This window comes from Patella vulgata, chromosome 2 (assembly GCF_932274485.2).
Source record: "Patella vulgata chromosome 2, xgPatVulg1.2, whole genome shotgun sequence".
In the NCBI taxonomy this organism is placed as follows: Eukaryota; Metazoa; Mollusca; class Gastropoda; family Patellidae; genus Patella; species Patella vulgata.
Window position 1 is genome coordinate 55,099,054 of NC_065880.2, and position 26,710 is coordinate 55,125,763.

Sequence of the window (26,710 nt, forward strand, 5' to 3'; positions counted from 1 at the left end):
AATTTTACAATTCAAGTTAATAATGACATGCACAAAAGTTTCAATTATTGTGGTTGCCATGGAAACCATAAGTGTCCAAACAAGATACTGTTAATCACAGCTAATTAATACAAATTACAATCCAAACTCATTGTAAAAAGTTCAAATCAAAATAATACAGTTACCAGTTAACAATCAAAATTATTGTTGTTGCCATGGAAACCAATAGTATCCTTACAAGACACTGTTAATGATACTCAAATTACTTCAGATTATTACATATTTACAGTTCAAATTGATAATGAAATGTACAAATCTTCCAATCAGTTAAATATCGAAATCATTGTTGTTGCCATGGAAACCAATAGTGTCCCAACAGGACACTTTTAAACATAGTCAAATCATTAATTAATACAAATTACAATCCAAACTCATTGTAAAAAGTTCAAATCAAAATAATACAGTTACCAGTTAACAATCAAAACTATTGTTGTTGCCATGGAAACCAATAGTATCCTTACAAGACACTGTTAATGATACTCAAATTACTTCAGATTATTACATATTTACAGTTCAAATTGATAATGAAATGTACAAATCTTCCAATCAGTTAAATATCGAAATCATTGTTGTTGCCATGGAAACCAATAGTGTCCCAACAGGACACTTTTAAACATAGTCAAATCATTAATTAATACAAATTACAATCCAAACTCATTGTAAAAAGTTCAAATCAAAATAATACAGTTACCAGTTAACAATCAAAACTATTGTTGTTGCCATGGAAACCAATAGTATCCTTACAAGACACTGTTAATGATACTCAAATTACTTCAGATTATTACATATTTACAGTTCTAATTGATAATGAAATGTACAAATCTTCCAATCAGTTAAATATCGAAATCATTGTTGTTGCCATGGAAACCAATAGTGTCCCAACAGGACACTTTTAAACATAGTCAAATCATTAATTAATACAAATTACAATCCAAACTCATTGTAAAAAGTTCAAATCAAAATAATACAGTTACCAGTTAACAATCAAAACTATTGTTGCTGCCATGGAAACCAATAGTATCCTTACAAGACACTGTTAATGATACTCAAATTACTTCAGATTATTACATATTTACAGTTCAAATTGATAATGAAATGTACAAATCTTCCAATCAGTTAAATATCAAAATCAGTGTTGTTGCCATCGAAACCAATAGTGTCCCGACAGGACACTTTTAAACATAGTCAAATCATTTTAGATTAATACAGTTTTACAGTTCAAATTGATAATCAATTGTACAAAACTTCCAATCAGAAAACAGTCATTGGTTAACAATCAAAATTAATGTTGTTGCCATGGAAACCAACTAGTGTCTGAACAAACATTGTTAAACATAGCCAAATTATTTCAGATTATTACAAGTTGATAATGAAATGTGCAAAAGTTCTAATCACCAGTTAACTATCAAAATTATTGTTGTTGCCACGGAAACAAATAGTGTCCCAACAAGACACTGTTATCCATAGTAAAATTATTTTGGATTACTGCAGTTTTCAAATTCAAGTTCCAATCAGAAAAACACAAGTCACCAGTTAAAGGAGCTAAATCGCTAATATTTGGGACCTAGAAATTGGCACAACTTGGCCGCAACGCATATAATAATGTAATATGAATGTATATAAACTGATTTATTTTCAATCGTTTCCGTTTTTAAAATCAGTTATGTTCGGCGAAATACATCAGAAATCTCAATCGATTGGCAGTCTCTAGCGTCTGGTTATTCCAGTCTACACCGATAGTATTCATTGCGCATGCTGCTCTCTAGATAAGAATATAGCGTCACCATTTTACATGACTTGTGGAATATGTTTAGCCTCGTTCATCGAGTGCCTTCTTACAAATGATGCTGAAACACATTACGGTACACGATTCGTGTACCAATGGTAAAATATATATTTTTTCTTAAATATTGGATATCAGAAGCTCACCTTTTCCTGGTAAGATCACAGCATCAATGTTGATTTAAATTGACAAATAATTCGTATTTTCAATGTCGAAGAATTTGGATAATAATGAGTTAGAGACTTAGCTACTTTAACAATCAAAATTATTGCCATGGAAACCAATAGTGTCCCAACGAGACACTGTTAATCATAGTCAAATTATTTTGGATAACTACAATTTTCCAATTCAAGTCAATCAAGTTGATAATGAAATGTACAAACGTTCAAATAAAAAAAAACGCAGTTGTTCTTGCCATGGAAATCAATAGTATCCCTACAAGACACTGTTAATCATACTCAAATTAGTTCAGATTATTACAAATTTACAGTTCGAGTGGATAATGAAATAATGTACAAAACTCCCAATCAGTTAACAATCAAAATCGTTGTTGTTGTCATGGAAACCAACTGTGTCCAACAGGAAACTGTTAATCATAGTCAAATTTTTTCCGATCAGTACAGATTTATGTTTCAAATTGATAATGAAATATACAAAAGTTCAAATCAGAAAAACACATATCACCATTTAATTACTCCTCAAATTTTCTTATCTTGCTAGGGGGCACAATAATTTCTTCATCTTCGTCTGATTTTGATTCGTTTGCACTTGGCACTGGGCAGGTGATGTCTTGTGTTTCACAAGTGCAGAATTTTCTGATGTTTCTGTAAAGGTATTGCTGCCTTTCTAAGGGCAACCCTGGAGGGGCAAGTGACTCTGGTCTGTCTGCAGGCGGCAGTAATGTTGCTTTCTGCAGACATACTCCAACTTCCAAAGAGGAAGTAAATTCCTTCTTAAATACCCATCCTGGGTGTTCACTGTCAAATCTGAAAGAACATTGATGAGTAAATAAAAATACTGTAGTATGTTACTAATAATATTAACTGTGCTCAAATTAAAAGTGCATTGTTTTATACACAAATGAAATGAAATAGGTTTACGATCCTACTTTTCTGCATCAATGGGGCTAATGAAAACGGGTATGCAATGTGCTATGAGGGAAAATGTGTGCGGACAGCAGTGCTACAGCCTCCTCTTATTGCAAATGCCATCAGGTCAAGGGTTCTTTAACATGCATACAGATCTCTTTTTCGTCCATACAAACAACCAGACGCTGTTGCTTGCTAGACCCTGGGGGGATGGATGGCCGAATGGTTAGCACGCGTGCGCTGTATCACACGGTCTGTCATTGAGTCAACTGGCGGGGTTTCGATTCCCCGGTTGTACGTGACAAGGAGTAGGGTCGCCTGTCCAACCTCGTGGGTTTTCTCCAGGTCCTCCGGTTTCCTCCCACTGCTAAAGACCCTACGCGGAAGCGAATTATTGAAATAAAATTGAAACATTTGTTAGTTCCAAAATGACCTAGTTTGTGTCGAGTGGATGTTAAACCCCATTTCTCTCTATCTCTCTTTGCTAGACCTTCCATCCCGCACCATTGTCAATGGGAAACCTGGCTGAAAAATCATTTTTATACATACCTGAAATGTTGATATTTCTTTATCCCGGGTAGACTACGGAAGTAAGGATGCAAAAAGGATTGCCAGTCCTTTGTTGTACCAAGATGTCACCATTTTCATGACCAACAAGTTGAGCTTTATTTACTCCAGTAGAAGTGCTTGTCTTGACTACTTCTGAAATTTCATCTAAACAAGAAACCATAGTTCTCTGATAAGTTTGCTTTATTAGCCCGAAGGCCCAATCAGGTGCAAACTTTGTATGACCACTGATCAGAAAGTTAAGTGTAATAGACTTGTGAAGTCCATGGATTACACGCCATAACAAGTATTGCAAAAGAGCATTGTTTTTATTTTGGCCGCAACAGTTATCACAATGCAGTTGGAGATGCATTTCTCCAAGACCATAATTACAAAAAAAGTGATCTAGATAAATTATAACTGCATTTGATCCCTTTGTTATGCACATTCCCTCATCTATTAAATAATTCACCTGCCTCGGCAGAGCTTCACAATTAATGCCAAACAACCCACACTTGCGAGGGGTTAAAAAATACATCGGGCCTGGTTGAAGTGGATTGGAAGGGTAATGCACTTGCTGTGCAAAATCAGACGAGTAGTGCATTGTTATATCTCGTGTTGCTGGACTTGTTGTTTCAAGTTCATTTACTCCTATGTTTTTCAAAACATCTTTTGCCTTCTGTACCATAGAATTATACAGAGAACGTTCAAGTGTCACTTTCAGAATGTGTTCTTCTTGTGTTTTACACCTCACAGACTTTTCCTGATCTGACATGTTAGCACTCTTATAAATCAGTGAATTGTTTTGTTGACAAACCCAACAAAGATCTGTCATCGGCTTGGTTCGGACTATAAACGGCACAAGTGTATTCCAAAGCCTCCGAAAACCCACAATATTCACTACCCGTTCGCCTAAAAATATAAAAAACCAAGGAAATTAATCTTGACATAGAAAATTAAAATTATATATAAGCTTACTACTATTACTAGGACGAAAACCAGGTTTTGTTGACATGCACGTAAAAGAACCCTTGAAAGTCAAAATTCTAATAAGAGTAGGCAATAACAACGAAGTTCGGGCAAAATTACCCTCATAGAACACTGTATGACCTCTTAATTAGTCCTGTTGGTGTAGACAAGTAGGATGTTAAACCCATTTCTTTTCATCTCATTTTGTATGAAGTGGGAAGCCAAAGAAAGAGCTAGCTTACTAACCAGGGGGACACGGGTTTGATCCCGACGTGGGCCCAGAAAGTTCATCGGCTTTCTCATTGTCAGTGGTGCAAGTCAGAGAACCTGACAAGGAACAGTGTCTAGTCATTCGGATAGGACAAAAAACCATGGTCTTGTTTACATCTTGGCATGCACATAAAAGAACCCTTGGCAGATGTAATTTGATGAAGATTGGTAGAAACGCCGATGTCTGGACAAAATTTCCAACAAAGCATTAGCCCGGTTGAAGCAGAAAAGTAGGATGTCAAACCCCATTTCATTTATGTATGATGTGGTATCATGCTTGTATAAAAATTTTGAAACCAGCGGTTGCCATGCAAGATACTCCCACAATTTGCAAGAGATGGATAGAGAACAAGCTAGAAAAAAAAATGTGATAAACATACATTTTAAGTTTCATCAAAATCGGTTAAAAATTGGCCTAGTAGGTCCACATCCTTGGAATTACATGCTTGCATAATATTTGCGTATAGGGGATCGGCCATTTTGTCGGCACTTTGTCCTATTTTCATTAAATTCGAACTCAATCATAATCAGGGTGTAACAATGAAATATTTAAACGATTTTAAAAATTGAATAAAAATGTGACGTCTGTAGGGTCCATACTCCATAGGCTACAATCGTGATTTTTACGTACAACCAGGGGCCATAATCCATGAATTTACGGTCAGATACATGCCAATATCACAAGGAACCAAGATCTTGGGGATATAAACCTATATTTCAAGGTCCGTCAAAATCGGATAAAAATTGTGACCAGTAGAGTGTTCACAAACAAATTGTGGACGGACGGGTAGACGGACGTTCTCACTGACAACAATGTCCACATTGTAAAATTAATTGTTTTCGAACATTGATACTGTCTATAGGCCTCCATACCTGCTTCTTTCATTGCTGTCTGATATGACAAAAACACCTTTGATTTTGTGTAATGAGATGGAAGTAGCTTGATATCAAATCTTTTAAAGCCTGGAACTCTTCCCGGCAACACTAAAGCATGAAGCTCAGCAAAGTTAATAATGAAAGTAACCACTCTACAAATATCATCATGAGTTAACAAACGTTTATCACTAGCATGTCTACCACCAGATTTCTTCTCGCGTGGTGTTATACCAAATTTTTTGTAGTGTTTTAATAGAGCTGTAAGCTTGTTCTGGCTTATGCTGAAAAATTAAAACAAATGTGTAAATTTTTTGTAGGTTTTTATTAGAATTTAAACTTACTGTAGATATATTAATAATAATATATTCAAGATACCAGTAATATTGTTGTGCCGGTGGGATTTGGATAGAATATCTTTTGAATGAAGCAAGGTGGGAGCTTGAGTCCCGTGAGTAGGACTCAAGTCTGACTTAAATCGCAATAAAGACAGGTTTGCGATTCGACTTGAAATATTTATTGCGAATTGACTCTCCATCGGGCTATCGGATCATGACAACACGCGACTTGAAGGAGCTAATTACTCAAGTTGTGGTGAGGAGACATAAATCTTTCTAGCCTTATTTGCCACAAATTGCTGACTCATCTGATGAATTGGCGACTTGAATGGGACTTGACAATAAACTCAGCAATTTTGGTTATAAAAACAAAGGCAAGACTCTCACCAGTGAAGAAACTTGAAGGTTTCACGACAAACACGTATCCCATTAACATAGTGTTCTGTTCGCTGGTGTTTACGTTCCTTTTGTTGCTTTTTCTTCGATGACTGTGTGTAGGGATCATTCCTAAAAACACAACTTATTTTGCCAAGCAAAATCAGGTCCTTTTCAAAATCAGACAGCGATGACATGATCAGTCTTAATTCATAAACAAAATCCTTGCTAAATAACATAAAACAGGGTTCACCATTATTAAGTTTGCAGTTCTTACAGCTATATGCTTCAATCTTATTCATTTCAAGATCCTTTACATCTAACATAGCAGTATTATTTACTTCTGTTGAGGATAATACCTTTCTTTATATTGAGTTGACCTAATAAATGGTAAAATAAGATTATTTATCGATGATATCTTGACTTGAGACTTCGGGAGATCAAAGTAGATAGGTTTAAGTACCCAACGGCGTGATAAAAATTTTTTCGAAAATTTCAATGCATTTCACATATTTGGGCCTGCAGCTCGAAATCACCAATTGCGACTTCCGACTCATTTCGCTGGATTGCGTCACATTTATTAAATTGATAAAAATGTGCCACGTTGCGTAAATTGTACATCTTACCTTCAATAGCAATATCCATAAAACAGAAATCTCCATATTGATAAATAATTCGGCACAACCAACCGAACAGTGGTAATTTCCACACAAATGATATATTTAAACTAAAATTACTTTAGCTTTTCACTAAATTTACATCGCATTACATCCTTTTATTACGTCTAGAGTTATGGCCCTTGTTTCACTTTCTTGGACTTTGTGAACACTCTAACGCCAAAAATTATCATCCGATCTTTGTGAAATTTATGTGCATTATTTGTATTAGAGAAACGAAGAAGCCTATTGAATTTCTGCAATTTTCCATAATTACTTCTAGAGTTATTGACCTTGTTTCACTTTGTTTAACATTGTTAATGCTTGATTGATGAAAGTTTTCATCCGATATGTATGAAATTTATATGCATCATTTAAATTTGTGAAACAGAGATCTGTTGAATTTCTGTCAATTACTTCTAGAGTTATGGCCCTTGTTTTACTTTGTGAACCTTGTGAATGTTCGAATGACAAACATTATCATCCAATCTGTATGAAATTTAAATTAGTAAAACGTACAAGCCTGTCAAATTTCAAAATTTTCTGTAAATTACTTCCAGACTTAAGACCCTTGTTTCAGTTTGTAGAACCTTGTGAACCCTCTAATGACAAAAATTATAATCTGATTTAAATGAAATTGTCTTGTAAATGCTCACAATTACCTACAAAAGAATAAATGTGTGTTAACCATTGTTGACCGTCCAGATGATTTAGCTGCTGTGGGTGTATGTTTCGTTGCCTGGCAAACTATCTTTTTTTTTCCATTGGATTTCAGATTTTATATGATATTTTATCAAGTGCCTTGAATCAGTGTGAATTTTATGTAGAAGAACTGGATATCAGTTGGATTATAGCTGTTGTACATTATATACATACCATAACTCAATATAGAATTCAACACTTTCTGGAAATTGTTCACATCTGGCCAGGTGTTATTGATGCAGTATTAGATATGAAAGCAAGAAATACTGGTCATAACTTATTAAACAGAAATTATATGGTAGATATACTTAAAGAATATTCTCTTTTTGTCCAGCAAGCATGAAAAATGAGTTTTAAGCTTTTTTGTTCAAAACTTATGCTGTATTACAATAAAATTTCAAATGTATGGTAGGTATAAATATAACTTGTGGATTCCAATCTCTTCATTTTAAGAACTTTCATAAGCAGATGTGGATTAAAAGGGACATTTAGTTTATTCTTTTATAAACAATATTCAAGATTGACATGACCATGTACATCTGTTCTACAAAACCATATGGATTGAAAGTAACTTTAACTGACAAGTCTGTAGCAGTGATGGGATTTTACCCGTATATTCCGGACTTGTCCGAATCTTTTTTCGAAACGCCCAAAATTGTCCGACCGGGAATATGCCCAATCGGACATCAAGACATGGTGAATAATATTCAAATTCCAAAATTAATATAGTGTACTGAGTGTATAACTACCGTGCAACCCGATTATCGTTGATAATAGGCTGGATTGATTAGGTAATTAAGTGATCGACTATTTATCGTGTTATATCGTCTTACACACCTACCTTGATTAACTACTATTCTGCCTTGATTGGCTGAACTAATTCTTTATCGGACAATTCATCAAATTAATCCTGAACAGAAGTCATTGCTTCTCCTTTGTCGGACGATATATCAATCCAATAAGAGTGATTAGAAACTTAATCTGATTAACCCGTGATTTCTCCATTGACCATTGTCTCACGTTTTAATCTCCTTTGTGTCGGACAATAACACGTAGAAATTAGTCATATGTCACATATCCTGATAGTATATAACACCTCAAATCAACATACATTGTGTCCGATAACTTGTCTGTGATATATTTTTGGTGGAAGCCGAAGTTAAATAAAGATATTTCACACACATGGCGCTTATAGAGTTCAGTAATTAAAATGAAAGTACAAATCTCGCGAGACACACATGGCGCTTATAGAGTTCAGTAATTAAAATGAAAGTACAAATCTCGCGAGACACGTGAAATTAAGAGATGTATACGTGCTGAATCCAATACGCCTGATGTTCGAGAAAAGATTCTATTTTGATAGCATATTGTCGGATTTATGATCATATTTTGAAGGGGGTTTATGTCTTTAAATAAATAAATAAACAGGCTAAGAAATGTTGACGAATATTTCGATTGGAATGACGTAAGTAGTTAATTGTTTTAGACGATAGCGCGTGCTACAGTCGAATGCAATTATTTAGAAGTTGGTTACACTCGCTCATTAGGGCGTCGTTAACTACGGTTTACGGCCCAATAAATTTCGGGATGTCATTTTTTTACCTTCCGTATATAAATCGAAACGGAGTATCAGACGAATGTCGGACTTTGCTGAAAAATGTACCGACGTATGACCCGAAAAATACGGTAATTTTGGGGGAGTTTGAAACAGATCGGCAGCAGTCGGCACGCTGTTAATTCTATAGTATTACGATGTCATGTAATTTTGTAGGAATATTATTGACATAAATTTGAATACCGTACGGGTTTTAAACATGAAATATAACGAATGGCACCTATTTTTTTTTTACATATGAATTTGAAAATATTTTGTTGACACATGATTCTTAATTGTGTTTTGAAAACGTCTGCTTAAATTACGGTTATGCCCCTTTATTTTCGGGAAAAAATGTCCGACATGAAATTTTTTGAAATCCCATCACTGGTCTGTAGTGAAAGTACAAGTCTGCATTGAAAGTACCAGGGCTTTATGTTGACTTTCGTTATTTTTATCCCATCAGGCTTATGTCACACCTCCTGTCCAATAACATTTTCGGCTTTTTCTTCATAACCACACAAAGGATTTTGTAAGTATGTTGCCTGAATGATGCTTATTAGCCTCATAAAGGGCACCTTATAGGGGAAAATGTATATCTTTTCACCAATTTTTTAAATTCTTCTCCATAACCACTTGATGAATTTTCAACCAAATTTGATAATTATGTTGCCTGTGTGATGTTTGTTCAAATAAAGTTGGTTGACATGATAGTGGTGTGATGGGCTTAGACTCCTTATTTAAAGGGCCAAATGTTAAAAGTTTCACACATTTTAACTTTTCCAAAACCAATTGATGGATTTCAGTCAAATGTGATAGGTATATTAGTTTTAATCAAATGAAGTTCATTGAACCCATGGTGGGGTCCCTTAAAGGATCCTGATATATGTTGTTTAGGTGGTCCTTATTCAATTTGTCTAAAATGATATTGATTAGCCCCATATGTGGGTGGGCTTGAGCAACTTAAAGTTGCTAGGTGACAAGAATAGCCAATTAATACCACTTGAACTCCTGTTTGTTTCAGACAGGAGATGTTTTGGGTTTATTTTTGTTGATGGAGAAGATGGAACCACATAAAGGTCAGTTGGGAACTTCAAATGGTAGACAATGTTGGTATAAAGAAACTTGTAGATGTTTGCCAGTAGCTGAAAGAATACTGGAATTAAGTTCATCGACAGAAACAGTTAAAGGACTGGAGTATCATGATGCTTGTAGAACTCACTTATTACAAATAAGGTTTGATTAGACAAACATAAAACTATCTATTTCTTCATCTATTTTCAATTTACATGTAGTCTTCTTGTGAATTCTTAATGCATTCAAAGTTTTTTGTTAATGTTTTTAGAACTTTTTTAACTTCATTCAATTTTAATAGAAAAATTTGAGACTTAAGTCTTGTGGGTCAAGGAATCCCTTGCAAACTATAATACTTTGAAAGATGAATCTTGAATAGGAATATCAGTCCAAAATGGTTCAGTTCCGTTCAGTATTTACAAAGATATATGGAAATCAAATTTCATCATGCTATGCTAAACGCTGCCATTTTTTTGTCCACGACAATTTATTGATAGATAGAGAATCTCCTTCCAGTCTTTTTTGATATCAAAAAATATCAACACAAGTTGATATTTTTGGATATCAAAAAAGACGAGTAAGATATTTTATTTATCACCCACTCCCTTCTTACATGCACAAATAGATAAATATAATTCAATTGACCAATCAAATTCATGTAAAGCGATATCTCCTTTGGAGATATCGCAGTAGATTATGAAATATATCACACAAGCGATATCTACTGTAAAATGTATTATTGGGTGATAAACCTGTTTCAAATCCGATTAAATCCAAGCTGGGACATTATCTAGTGTTGGTATTTTGATTTTGTTTTTTTATGATTAAAAGTTAAATAATAATTTGAGTACAAATTAGCATGGATTAAGTTGTGAGGAATTTGATATTTTAGCACAAAATGACAATCATGCATCTTTATTTTAAACAGGACTATGATATGGTCTAAATTGCATGCCGATACATAAATTACATAAACATAATTCATACATCACATTTTCATGTGGCTATGTGTGGAAATCTTCAGGTTTGTCACATGATTACAATATTTAACAGTGTATAATTAAGCTAATTATTAATTAAGTAGTTATATTTAGATAATTTATTACTTACAGATGTTTGTGGACAAGAATTGTAACTATTACGCTGTTTATTAAGCACTTCTCACCAGCCGATAAACCTACTGCTAATCTATATCAATCCCTTAGATGGCAGATTCTCTGGAATGTAAGTGACACATTGAAAAATTTTGGACAAGTTTTTTTTTTGTATTAATGATCTGACTATGCCTGAAATGTTATATGAATTACTAATTAGACATTGATTAACTTACCCAGACCATAATCAACTCTCAATGCCATCAAATGCCTGTGATATTTAGTAGATTTAAATACAATCGAGACTAGCCTATAATTGTATCACTAATATCTAGGCTCAGAGTAAAGTAATCCGACGAAATTTTCAATATATTCTCTTTTCATTATCTATTTTTTTATACGCCCACATGGAAATCTTGTTGTATATTGCCGTCACCCCCATCCGTCCGTTGTCCACACTTTTTTGTGAACCCTCTACAGACTACATTTATCATTTGATTGTTTTGAAATTGATATATATTGTTTACATTACCTAGATGAAGAGGCCTATTTAATTTCAATAATTTCCATCAATTTGTTCTGGAGTTATGGCCCTTTTTGTATGCCCACATTTTCATGTGGACATATTTTGCCGTCGTCCCTGTCCGTCCGGATGTCCATCCATCTACAAATTGTTTGTGGACACTCTACAAATCACAATTTTTATTCAGTTTTGACAAAACTAGAAATAAAGGTCTATCTACTAAAGATATCTGTTCCTTTCGGTATTTGTGCATGACTTCCTGGATTATTATGGCTCCTGATTGTATGAAAAATCATGTTTTTAGAATGTGGACCCTCTAGAGGTCACAATTTTTATCCGATTATTAAAAAACGTTTAAATGTATCACCGTTACATGTAGTTTCTTGAAAATCAGATCGAAACTGCCTGACAAAATGGCTGCTCCTTGTACGCAAATAGTATAAAAGTATGTAATACCAAGGTTGTGGATCCTCTAGAGGTCACAATGTTTATCTGATTTTGATGAAATTTAAAATATGTTTATATCCTGAAGATCTAGGTTCCTGTAGATATTCATGCATATCGGACTGTAACTTTCTGGATTATGGCCCCTGAATGTTCGAAAAATCGTTCCATTTTTTTTAAGCTTGTTCTTTGTCCATCTCTTGCAAAATGCGGGCATACTTGCATGGCAACCGCTTGTTTCACTTTATTTCACCTTGTGAACACCAAAAATTATAATTCGATCTGTATGAAATTTATATGCATCCTTTAAATTTGTCGAAAAAAGAAAAAGCCTATTAAATTACAGCAATTTCCATTAATTATGTCTAGAGTTATGCCCCTTGTGTCAGAAAAGTTATCATCGGATCTATATGAAATTTATATGCATCATTTGAATTACTGAAACGAAGAATCCTATTGAATTTCAGCAATTTCTGTTCATTACTTCCATATTTATTGCTCTTGTTTTACTTTGTTGAATCTTGTAAATGCTTTAACTAGAAATGCTGTCTTCCGATCTGTATGAAATTTATATGCATTATTTAAATTAGTAAGATGAAAGATCCTGTTAAATTTTAACAATTTCATTTTTAGTGCAAATTGCAACTTAGGCGACCTACAGCCTGAGCCCTACTGGCAACCTATCTTTAACTATTATAGAGAGAACTATCAGCTGTTTATCTAATTTTGCCTAATGCTGCTTTAATGTTGTAAATTCGGGAAGCCATTTGGATATCTAGAATTGTTGTTTTATTACTTAAATATGCATGTTCTTACTTTTCATCAGTTACGTGAATTATAGAATTGTGATAATCTTTTACAGTTGTTAGGTGAGGAAGCTGATATGCACAAATTGAATTCATTAGAAAAAGTTGAAAAATTCCTAAAATTAATAAACACAGCAGTATTAAAGAAGCTTTTGGGGTAAGTTGTGTATTTATATCTATTTTCTCGACCAAATGCATGTAATCATATAAAAATGTGCATCAGATCTGCAGGAATCATAAAATTGTGCATTATTATTGAAATCTTGTGGACACTCTTAGACGCTAATATCAGATTGTCTTTAAATTTATTCAGTATAAGGTCATGAGACAAAGAAACCTACTGATTTTCAATAATTTTCAATAATTACTGCCCTTTAAATACCTTGTAGATGCACTACAAATCAAAGTTATCATCAATTGACTTTAAATTTATACACATTGTTTAATGTCATGAGACAAAGAAATTGATATCTGATAATTACTGCCAGAGTTATAGCCCTTGACCCCTTTGAATATTCTTGTCCCCTCTTTACAGCACAAAGATATTAAATGTTTTGTATACTAAACGTTAGCATGTGGCAGAACTAGAAACCAAACAAACGCTACTGATTTCTGATAATTACTTAATGGGTTGTTACACTTAATCAGATTTTAGTGTTTTGTAAATATTTTCATTACCTGCAAAATAAAAAATATGTGACAACCCTTGTCGACTACTTGGACGACTTAGCAGCTGTGGGCATATGTTTCATTTTCTGGCAACCCATCTTTTTGTTTTGAGTTCTGATTTTTATACGCCCACATGAAAATGCTATCTTCGCCCCTGTCCGTACATCCTGCCACAATTTGTTTGTGGACACTCGACAGGTCACAATTCTTATCCAATTTTGACGAAACTTTTAAATATATGTTTATCTCCAAAAGATCTTGGTTTTTTTCAATGTTGGCATGTATTGGATCGAAACTTTATGAATTATGGCCCCTGATAGTACAAAAAAAATCACGTTTTTAGCTTTTGGACACTCTAGAGGTTACAATTTTTATTCCGATTTAGATGAAACTTCAAATTTATCTTTATAACCCAAAGATCTTGGTTCCTTTCGATATTTGTGGATATAGGACCGTCGCAACTTCCTGGATTATAACCCCAGTTTGTACAAAAAATCACATTTTTAGCTTGTGGTCCCCCGAGAGGTCACAGTTATTATCTGATTTAAAAAGATGTTTACACATATCACCGTTACACCATAATGATGGTTGAATCTGAATTTCATGAAAATCCGACCAACTCCCCGACAAAATGGCCACTCCTCATACGCAAATAGTGTAAAAAGTATGGTATATCAAGTTTATGGACCCTCTAGAGGTTACAGTTTTGATTCAATTTTGATGAAACCTTAAATTCATGTTTATTTCACAAAGATCTCGGCTCCTTTCGATATTTGCGCATATTGATATTTAACTTCCTAGGTTATGGATAGTGCTGATATCAAGTAAAATTTCACGCATCGATGCATCGGACGCAAACATCGATTCTCGTATCGATGCATCAGAAATTTTTTGCCACCATTTTGTTAATCAAAAATTACAGAAATAACATTAGTATTTCTGATAGAAACATGAATTTCCCTAACATTATCATTAAGCCTACTATAGAAATGTCGATTTATTTGAATAAATTTATTTCCACAATATTCTTCTGTTATTTATTATGACATTAATATCGTTCGATTCACTTCAATTAACTCTCGTTAGCCATTGTTCAAATTTGTTGTGAAGGCGTGAGGGGTGAGGTGATTACAAGAGACAGCGTTTGCATTATTTATACGGATCGTATTAAAGCCTGTCTATAGGGGTTTATGAAGTATATTCTCTATTGCCCGTGGCAGAAAATAAGACTGAATCGTTTTAAAACTAGCGTTAAGAACCGGCCACGAAATATTATCCTCCTGACAGTTCGTTTGGTCATTTAAATGAGCCGTGAAATTGACCTTGGGGTTAAAGGACATGATAGCCAGGGGACGTAACCAGCAAACGCAGTCTTTGTGGTCACTGGAAAATGGAGAGCGGGCGATCCTAAAAACCGGTCCCCACATCCTACATACGACCCATGCATCTTTTCTTACTACATATTTCTGTAGCCTTGTGATCATCTAGAATTTGTCTCTGTCTTTACTTCTGCTTCACGTTGTGTATTTACTTCTTACTGTTTTCTTAAGACGTCTGTCTTACCAGGAATAACAATGCAACAGTTCGCTTCTACATTTTATATAGCATAGCAGAATACATGTATACAAGCACAGATTACAATAATAGCTAAAACCATTTCTCCACCCTAGCCAGCCTCGCGGCTGTCTAGGAACTCAGATGGAACCTCTCTGGAATCTAATGGAAGTCTGCTTGAAAGTTTCAAATATATATCTTTTACATCCCACTTCTACTCGTTGCCACTGGCAACCTTTGATAAAACTGTCCTGTTTATTTTCAATACATGCTTAAAAGTATCCGTGTATCAGAAAGAGTACTGTTCATTTCTGATACACGGATACTTTTATACTGTTTTATCAAGCAATAAGTAGCGGACGTTTAGTCCGACCCAGATCGCAATTGATAACAATGGCTCTATACTATGCACTCGGATAAGGTACATGAAACAACTAGTCAAAATCATAGTAACAAAACAAACCGGGGGGAACTACATGGCAGTTCAAAAACATATACAATGACATTAAATTAACATAACAACATATTACAAAAATCAATTATTATACATATCAATTGGCATCTATTTCATAATTTGGTTTGATTTATATTAATATGCAAAATATATAAATTAGAATATTGAATAATTATTTTAATTAATTGTGATGAAAGAAGGTGCAGTTCTCTTGCTGGACACTTCACAGGCATTGAAAATAAGCAGGATGAAAAAAAAGTCATAAACTTTATTCCAAATAAATTTCAGCGGAAGAACCATCCGCCGATGCATACTTTCACCAGGAATGAGCCACGTTTCACATTTCCTTTACACTACATTTAATAATATCGCAGTCCTCTACGCCATAGACAAGTTGTTTTGACGATGTGGTCTAAACAAACACGTGATTGTTTTACACTCAGAGTATCATAGCAAGACGCATGTGTCAATACTACTCAGGTCGTCTCTCCACTGCGAAATCATTCTACCATGAAATGTAACGTGAGGCTCAGAAAGGGATAAATGAAAGAGCAGAAAGTAATTGTCACTTTTAGGTTGAAACGACTCGATAATAAATACTATTTTTCACATTTTGTTTCACAATACTCGATAGAAATGTGATGTAAGTAACTTATTAGCACCTTTCCTTGGTGTATCGGTGAATATCAGGACAGTTTTGGTCGGGAGCCGCCTCGGCTGGGCCCCTCGACCAAAACTGTCCTGATATTCACCAATACACCTTGGAAAGTGTGTTAATAACTGTTACATATAGCACTCGCGTATATCACACATAACAAAGTGTGTTCATGGCCCTGAACTTGTGTAATTTCTGATATGATTGGTTAAGTTAAGCCAAATGATGCAATTAGAATAATTCCACTCACGTGTAATCTGGTGGTATTTTATTGACACATACAGCCAGCTATGTTTTGGTTCTTTAACTCTTTTTATGTGTCAACTGTCAGTTACTCACTAAGTTGACTTAAGTACAATTTTACATATATATGAATCTACCGACAATATTGCTACACCCTCAAGAGGTCAAAATTTTTATTCAATTTTAAAAAACGTTTAAATATATTAATGTTACACCTTAATGATAGTTGAGTTTGAATTTCGTGAAAATCTGACTGCAAATGCCAGACAAAATGGCCGCTAGATTGTACACAAATAGTGTAAAAGTATGTAAAACCAGGGTTATGGCCACTTTAGAGGTCATAATTTTTATCTGATTTTAATGAAACTTGAAATGTATGTTTATAACCCAACGATCTCTGTTTCTTTTGATTTTCCTGCATATCAGACGTATAAAAATGTGGACGTATATTGCCATCGCCCCCGCCCGTCCGTCCCTCCGTCGTCCACAATTTCTTGTGAACGCTCTTACGTCAAAAGTTATCATCCAATTGTTTTAAAGTTGATATATGTTGTTTACATTAGTGAGATGAAGAAGCCTATTTAATTTCAATAATTTCTGTTTATTACGTCTAGAGTTATGGCCCTTGTTTCACTTTGTTGAACCTAGTGAACGCTCTAATGCCAAAAGTTAACATCAGATCTTTGTTAAATTTATATGCAATATTTAAATTAGGGAAACGAAGAAGTCTATTGAATTTCAGCAATTTCCGTTTATTACTTCTAGAGTTATGGCCATTGTTTCACTTTGTTTAACATTGTGAACGCTCTAATCCCAAAAGTTATCATCCTACCTTTCTGAAATTTATATGCATTATTTAAATTAGTAAAATGAAGAAGCCTATTGAATTTCAGCAATTTCCGTTAATTACATCTATATTGCCATCGCCCCCGCCCGTCCGTCCGTCGTCCACAATTTCTTGTGAACGCTCTTACGCCAAAAGTTATCATCCAATTGTTTTAAAATTGATATATGTTGTTTACATTAGTGAGATAAAGAAGCCTATTTAATTTCAATAATTTCTGTTTATTACGTCTAGAGTTATGGCCCTTGTTTCACTTTGTTGAACCTTGTGAACGCTGTAATGCCAAAAGTTAACGTCAGATCTTTGTTAAATTTATATGCAATATTTAAATTAGGGAAACGAAAAAGTTTATTGAATTTCAGCAATTTCCGTTTATTACTTCTAGAGTTATGGCCATTGTTTCACTTTGTTTAACATTGTGAACGCTCTAATCCCAAAAGTTATCATCCTATCTTTCTGAAATTTATATGCATTATTTAAATTAGTAAAATGAAGAAGCCTATTTAATTTCAGAAATTTCTGTTAATTACATCTAGAGTTATGGCCCTTGTTTCACTTTGTTGAAGGCTTGTGAACGCTCTAATGACAACAGATATCATCCGATCTGTTTGAAATTGATATGCATCATTTAAATTAGTGAAACGAAGAAGCCTGTTGAATTTCAGCAATTTACGGTTATTACGCCGTGATTTATAACCCTTGTTTCACTTTGTTTAACCTTGTGAATGCTCTAACCCCAAAAGTTATCATCCTATCTTTTTGAAATTTATATGCATTATTTAAATTAGTGAAACGAAGAAGCCTATTGAATTTCAGCAATTTCTGTGTATTACGTCTAGAGTTATGGCCCTTGTTTCAATTTATTGAACCTTGTGAATGCTCTAACGCCAAAAGTTATCATCCGATCTTTCTGAAATTTATATGCATTATTTAAATTAGTGAAACGAAGAAGCTTATTGAATTTCAACAATTTCTGTTTATTACGTCTAGAGTTGTGACCCTTGTTTCACTTTATTGAACTTTGTGAATGCTCTAACATCAAAAGTTATCTGCTGATCTGTATGAAATTTACATGCGTCATTTGAATTAGTAAAGAGAAGAATCCTATTGAATTTCAGCAATTTCCGTTCATTACTTCTAGAGTTATTGCCCTTGTTGCACTTTGTTCAACCTTGTTAATGCTAGATTGATGAAAGTTATCATCTGATATGTATGAAAGTTATCATCTGATATGTATGAAATGTATATGCATCATTTAAATTTGTGAAACGAAAAAGCCTGTCAAATTTCAACAATTTCTATAGATTACTTCCAGAGTTGAGACCATTGTTTCAATTTGTAGAACCTTGTGAACCCTCAAAGGGCAAAAATTATAATCTGATCTGTATGGAACTGTCTTGTAAATTACCTACAAAGGAATAAATATGCGACAACCCTTGTCGACTGCTCGGACGATTTAGCCGCTGTGGGCGTATGTTTCGTTGCCTGGCAACCTATCTTTTTGGCTTGGTGTCTGTCTATCTCTTGCATGACAACCACTTGTTATATAATTGTAGAGAAGTGGGATCTTGTACAAAATGTGGAAATGTATTTGAATCTGCACCAATAGAACTTCCATGTCATGATAAAATTTGTACTGAATGTATGAATGACATTCAACTAGATGAGGACAAAGAGTGCCCAAAGTGCCAAACAGAAATTCCAAGAAACTTCAATGTTGCAGCTTCAAGTTCTAGCAACAGGTATTTATCACATAGTAAAATTATAGTTATTTCATATATATTTATCTCCAGTCCTGTGCACACTCCTTTATAGAATATAATTCACATTAACTTTGTATCACAGATATATTTTATTTTTAAAGTATCCTCTGAGAATTTCTAGTAGTTAATTTCCAGACTGAAACTATGAATTCTGATAGTGGAGTTTATACTCGTTATAGTTGTTATTAATTTTTATACGCCCACATTTTCATGTGGACATATATTGTCGTCCGTTCTTATTTGTTTGTGAACAGTCTACAGGTCACAATTTTTATACGATTTTGATGAAACTTGAAATATAGGTCTATCTCCCAAAGATCTCAGTTCCTTTCAAAATTGGCATGTATTGGATCGTAACTTCATGGATTCGAAAAATCTTGTTTTTAGCTTGTCACAATTTTCATCCAATTTTGATGAATCTTGGACTGTATGTTTATAACCCAAAAATCTTGTTTTTAGCTTGTGGGTCGCGTGTTTGCTCCTGGTGTTGACTGAGAAAGTTCATCAAGATTTTCCAGCATGGTTTCACCTTGACAGATGGCCTGACAAGGACAGCTGTCTGGTTATTCAGATGGGATGAAAATCCAAAGTCCTGTGTACACATTGGGGTGCAAGTAAAAGATCCCTTGGTGGTTAGAATTTGATATAAGAGTAGGCTTTAGCGCAGTTGTCCGGGCAAAATTTCCCTGATGGCACACTGTATGGCGTATGCCGGTCTTCATTAGCTCAGTCAGAGCAAAACAGTAAGATGTTAAACCCCATTTCATTTTATTTCATTTCATCTTTAGCTTGTAGTCCCTCTAGAGGTCACAATTTTTATACATTGAAATGTGGTCGTATATTGTTGCCGCCCCCGGCCGGCCGGCCGGCGTCCACAAGCAATTGTGGACGCTCTATAGGCTAAAGTTAATATCTGATTGAATTTATACACAGTGTTTAAGGTCATGAGACGAAGAAGCCTATTGATTTTCAGCGATTTTCGATAATTACTGCCAGAGTTATGGCCCTTGATCACTTCAAAAATTCTTGTGGCTGCGCTAGAGGCCAAAGTTAATATCCGATTGACTTTAAATTTATACACAGTGTTTAAGGTCATGAGACGAAGAATCATATTGATTTTCAACGATTTCGATAATTACTGCCAAAATTATGGCCCTTGTTCACTTTGAAAAATCTTGTGGTGGTCTAGAGGCTAAAGTTATCATCCGATTGACTTCAGATTGATACACAGAATTTAAGATCTTGAGACGAACAAATATATTGATTTTCAATGAATTTTTATGACGTGAACAGCTAAATCCATGATGCTAAGAGTTTTGTATACTAAACGTTAGCATGGGGCAGAACTTTATAAAAACCAAACAAAATTCTAATGGTTTTCTGATAATTACTTAATGAGTTGTTACTCTTAATCAGATTTTAATGTATTTTATCACCCAATAATACATTCTACAGTAGATATCGCTTGTGTAATAAATTTCATAATCTACTGGATATCTCCTTAGAAGATATCGTTTTACATGAATTTGATTGGTCAATCAAAAAGGAACTACTTTTTATAAGCCCACATAGAAATGTGGACGTATATTGCCGTCGCCTCCGTCCGTCGGTCGGTCCGTCCGTCCATCCCTTGGCAGTTGGAATTCGATATAAGAGTAGGCCATAGTGCTGTGCCCGGGCAAAATTTCCCTCATAGCACACTGTATGGCGTATGTCAGTCTTCATTAGCCCAGTACATGTATTGGAGCAGAGACTTTAAACCCCATTTCATTTCTAATTCATTTTACTGGAACCATTTTATTTAGATAACTGTTTGTTTTTCTCTTATATGTACTTTTATTTACTGGTATATATCTTTTAATTTTGTACAGTGTATATGAGCACAAGACCTTATCTGTGTGTAAATACATGTATTCTGTGAATATAACAACCCGAACAGCGCATTAGAAACCGTTCTCCAGTTTTAACATGCTTTATAAATGACGATGTTATTATTATTATTATTATTATTATTATTATATACATTTTTATACGCCCACATGGAAATGTGGTCGTATATTGCCGTTGCCCCCGCCTGTCCGTCCGTCCATTGTCCACAATTTCTTGTCAACACTCTACAGGCTACATTTATCATCTGATTGTTTTGAAATTGATATATTTTTTTTGCATTAGTGAGATGAAGAATTCTATTTAATTTCAATAATTTCCGTTAATTTCTTCTCGAGTTATGGCCCTTCTTTCACTTTGTTGCACTTTATGAACGCTCTAACGACAAAAGTTATCAACAGATCTGTATGAAATTTATATGCATCATTTAGATTAGTAAAACAAAGAAGCCTATTGAATTTCAGCAATTTCCGTTAATTATATCTAGAGTTATGGCCCTTGTTTCATTTGTTGAATCTTGTGAACTCTCTAATGACAACAGTTATCATCCGATCTGTTTGAAATTGATATGCATCATTTAAATTAGTGCAATTGTTGGTGAACACTCTACAGGTCACAGTTTTTATCCGATCTGTAACTTCATGGATTATGACCCTTGATTGTACGAAAAATCACGTTTTTAGCTTGTGGTGACAATTTTTATCCGATTTGGTTTAAACTTGAAATGTAAGTTTATAACCCAAAGATCTCGGTTCCTTTCGATAGTAACTTCCTGAATTATGGCCCCTAATTGTACGGAAATTCACATTTTTAGCTTGTGGACCCTATAAAGGTTATAATTTTTATCCGATTTCAAAAACCATTTGAATGTATCACCGTTACACCCTAAGGATGGTTGGACCAAAACTGACAGACAAAATGTCCGCCCCTCGTACTTAAATAGCGTAAAAATAAGGTATATGAATGAACTATAAGTTTATAACCCACAGATCTTGGTTCCTTTCGATATTCGCGCATATCAGATTGTAACTTCCCGGATTATGGCCTCTGATTGTACGAAAAATCGCGTTTTTAGCTTGAGGTCCCTCTAGAGGTCACAATTATTATCCGATTTAAAAAATCCTTGGAATGTATCACCTTTACACCCTAAGGATGGTTGAGTTCGAATTTTGTGAAAATCGGCCCAAAACTGACAGACAAAATGGCCACCCCTCGTACTCAAATAGCGTAAAAATATGGTATATCTAGGTTGTGGACCCTTTTTATACGCCCACATTGAAATGTGGTCGTATATTGTCGTCGCCCCCGTCCGTCCGGCGGTCCGGCGTCCACAATTGCTTGTGGACGCTCTAGAGTCTAAAGTTAATATCCGATTGACTTTAAATTTATACACAGTGTTTAAGGTCATGAGAAGAAAAGTCTATTCATTTTCAGTGATTTCCGATAATTACTGCCAGAGTTATGGCCCTTGATCGCTTCAAAAAACCTTGTGGATGCTCTAAAGGCTAAAGTTAATATCTGATGGACTTTAAATTTATAAACAGTGTTTGAGGACACGAGGCGAAGAATCCTATTGATTTTCAAAGATTTCTGATAATTACTGCCAAAGTTATGGCCCTTGATCACTTTGAAAAATCTTGTGGCCGCTCTAGAGGCCAAAGTTAATATCCGATTGACTTCAGATTGATACACAGAGTTTATGATCTTGAGATGAACAAGTATATTGATTTTTTATGACTTGGAACATCTAAATCCATGATACAGTATTAAAAGTTTTGTATACAAAAATAGCATGGGGCGGAACTTTATAAAAACCAAACAAATTCTAATGGTTTTCTGAGTTGTTGCTCTTAATCAGATTTTAGTGTATAATGTTTCATTACCGAAAAAAGTAAAAATATGCGACAACTCTTGTTGACTGCCCGGACGATTTAGCTGCTGTGGGCGTATGTTTCGTTGCCTGGCAACCTATCTTTGTTTAGCTTGTTCTCTATCCATCTCTTGCAAAATGTTGGCGTCTCCTGCCTGGCAGTCATTGGTTTCAATTTGTTGTACCTTGTGAATGCTCTGACGACAAAAGTTATTATCCGATCTGTATGAAATTTATATGCATCATTTAAATTCGTAAAACAAAGAAGCCTATTGAATTTTTGCAATTTCCGTTAATTACATCTAGAGTTATGGCCCTTGTTTCACTTTGTTGAATCTTGTGAACGCTCTAATGACAACAGTTATCATCTGATCTGTATGAAATTGATATGCATCTTTTAAATTAGTGCAACGAAGTAGCCTATTGGATTTCAGCAATTTCCGTTTATTACACCGTGAGTTATGGCTCTTGTTTCACGTTGTTGTACCTTGTGAATTCTCTAATGACAAAAGTTATTATCCGATCTGTATGAATTTATATGTATCGTTTAAATTAGTCAAACAAACAAGCCTATTGAGTTTCAGCAAATTTCCGTTTACTACATCTAGAGTTATGGCCCTTGTTTCACTTTATTGAACCTTGTGAATGCTCTAACGTTAAAAGTTATCATTCGATTTTTCTGAAAATTATATGCGATATTTAAATTAGTGAGACGAAGAAGCCTGTTGAATTTCAGCAATTTCCGTATATTACGTCTAGAGTTATGGCCCTGGTTTCACTTTATTGAACCTTGTGAACGCTCTTAACACCAAAAGTTATCATCCGTTCTTTCTAAAATTTATATGCATTACTTAGATTAGTGAAACGAAGAAGCCTATTGAATTTCAGCAATTTCCGTTTATTATGTCTAGAGTTATGGCCCTTGTTTCACTTGTTATCACCCGTTCTTTGTGAAATTTATATGCATGATTTAAATTAGTGAAACAAAGAAGCCTATTGAATTTCAGCAATTTCCGTCAAGTACTTCTAGAGTTATGGCCCTTGTTTCACTTTGTTATCCCATGGGAACGCTCTAACGCTCTGCCGATCTGTATGAAATTTAAATGTGTCATTTGAATTAGTCAAGAGAAGAATCCTATTGAATTTCAGCAATTTCTGTTTATTACTTCTAGAGTTATGGCCCTTGTTGCACTTTGTGAACGCTCTAACCTCTAAAGTTAACTGCCGATCTGTATGAAATTTATATGTGCCATTTCAGCAATTTCCGTTTATTACGTCTAGAATTATGACTCTTTTCACTTTATTGAATCTTGTGAACACTCCAACGCTGAAAGTTAATTATCATCAGATCTTTGTGAAATTTATATGCATTATTTAAATTAGTGAAACCACGAAGCCTATTGAATTTCAGCAATTTACAGTAATTACTTCTAGAGTTATGGCCCTTGTTTCACTTTGTAAAACCTTGTTAATGCTCGATTGATGAAAGTTATCATCCGATATGTATGAAATTTATATACATCATTTAAATTTATGAAACAGAGGTCTATTGAATTTCAGCAATTTCTGTCAATAATTTCTAGAGTTATGGCGATTGTGAATCTTGTGAACGTTTGAATGACAAAAGTGATCATGTAATCTGTATGAAATTGATATGCATTATTTAAATTAGTAAAAAGAAAAAGCCTGTCAAATTTCAACAATTTCTGTAGATTACTTCCAGATTTGAGACCCTTGTTTCATTTTATAGAACCTTGTAAACGCTCAAACGACAAAATTTATAATCTGATCTGTATGGAACTGTCTAGTAAAGGCCCCCAATTACCCACAATGGAATAAATATGTGTTAACCCTTGTCGACCACACAGATGATTTAGCTGCTGTGGACGTATGTTTCATTGCCTGGCAACCTATCTTTACACTGTGCACTCGATTTTGCTGCGTACAACAATGAACAAATGAAAATTCCTTTTGGGTTTCGGCCAGTTTCGGGTCAATAATTTAAATTTGTTGAAATATTTTGTGAAAATATACATAAATTGCTACCCAAAAAGTATTTTCAGTCACATCTGAGTGACATCATAAATAAGCGGTATAGACGCGGTCGTACAAATTTTACAACTCAAATCCGCAAATATTAGCCAGTTAAAACTTATAAAAATCGTAATAATTTTAATGATAATATATAAAATATTTATAATCTTGAAAATATCAGATAAAAAACAAGCTACATTTAGTCGAAAGTAGCAAATTTCAATCTGCAAAACTGATGAATCCTGTTTTCTATGGCTGTAATCGCGCGAATGGAAATCCCCGGAAACGTGACGTCAGAGCGGTATTTTCCCGCAAGTGTCTCCCGAACATTTAAACAGCAATTGCGCTTATATTTCGATAACTTTTGAGTCAGATTATTTGCATATATAGAGATCGATATCAAAGTATTATAATACAATTGCTAGTAATATATTTAACTGAAAAAGTAATCCAAAAGTGCAGATTGAAAGTCGGTTAAATTTCAGTCAATGGCTTCCGATCTCACGCTAGTCACGCGGCATGAACTGTTTTCTCTTCGCCGGAGAATTATCAAAATGGCATAGATAGACATTTACTAGCCATGGGGTAAAATGATAGTTATGAAAAGAACCTTGTACAGGTCTCTATTTTATTTGGTACGGTCATGTACTCTGATACCATTACAATATACTTTATTTACTCCAAACAATACTAATCACAAACACAAGTTGGGATGTCAAGTGCATTACAAGAATTACAAGTTTCCAGTCAAATTCAGCCAATCATGAGGTCGATTTATGAAACAGAAGTAAGGGAGTTACCTCCCTTTGTGAAGTGAAAATAGTATTTGGCATATGACCATTTTCCGTGAGACTTTCCTCCCGTGAGGGAGATCGGGAGAAAGGTCGTGAATCTGTGAGTCTCACGGAAAAAACAGGCTAGTTGACACTTCTTCCCCTCGTATGCAAATAGTGTATAACATCTGGTATATCAAGGATGTGGACCCTCTAGAGGTCACAATTTTGATCTGATTTTGATGAAACTTGAAATACAAATGATCTTGGTTCCTTTTGATATTCGCGCATATCGGATCGTAACTTCCTGAATTATGGCCCCTGATTGTATGAAAAATCGCGTTTTTACCTTGTGGTTCCTGTGTCACAATTTTTATCCGATTTAAAAAAAAACATGTGAATATATCACCATTATACACTAAGATCTTGGTTCTTTTTAATAATCGCACATATCCGAACGTAACTTCCTGGATTATGGCTCCTGATTGTTCGTAAAATGGCATTTTTAGCTTGCACAATTTTTTTTTTCCATAATGAAAGTTGAATTTGAATTTCGGGAAAATCGAAATGAAACTGCCTGAAAAAATGGCTGCTCTTTGTACGCAAATTGTGTAAAAGTATGCAATATGAAGGTTGTGGACCCTCTAGAGGTCACAATTTTAAAACATATCTTTATATCCCAAAGATCTCAGTCCCTTTTGATATTTGCGCATTTCAGACCATAACTTTCTGGATTATTGCCCCAGATTGTACAAAAAATCCCTTTTGTTTTTAGCTTGTTCTCTATCCA

At 34.4% G+C, this 26,710-nt stretch overlaps 1 protein-coding gene across 1 annotated transcript in view; it reads left to right on the plus strand.

Annotated features, from left to right (window-relative positions):
- Positions 1 to 26,710, plus strand: part of LOC130010729 (E3 ubiquitin-protein ligase rnf213-alpha-like) — a 368,341-nt gene that overhangs the window by 219,015 nt on the left and 122,616 nt on the right. The window contains exons 50-55 of the mRNA XM_056098708.1: positions 7,713 to 7,937; positions 10,258 to 10,469; positions 11,420 to 11,531; positions 13,231 to 13,331; positions 19,150 to 19,335; positions 19,816 to 20,099. Of these exons, the coding sequence (XP_055954683.1) occupies positions 7,713 to 7,937; positions 10,258 to 10,469; positions 11,420 to 11,531; positions 13,231 to 13,331; positions 19,150 to 19,335; positions 19,816 to 19,936 (957 nt within the window). The 3' untranslated portion in view covers positions 19,937 to 20,099. The remainder of the gene's footprint in view (positions 1 to 7,712; positions 7,938 to 10,257; positions 10,470 to 11,419; positions 11,532 to 13,230; positions 13,332 to 19,149; positions 19,336 to 19,815; positions 20,100 to 26,710) is intronic.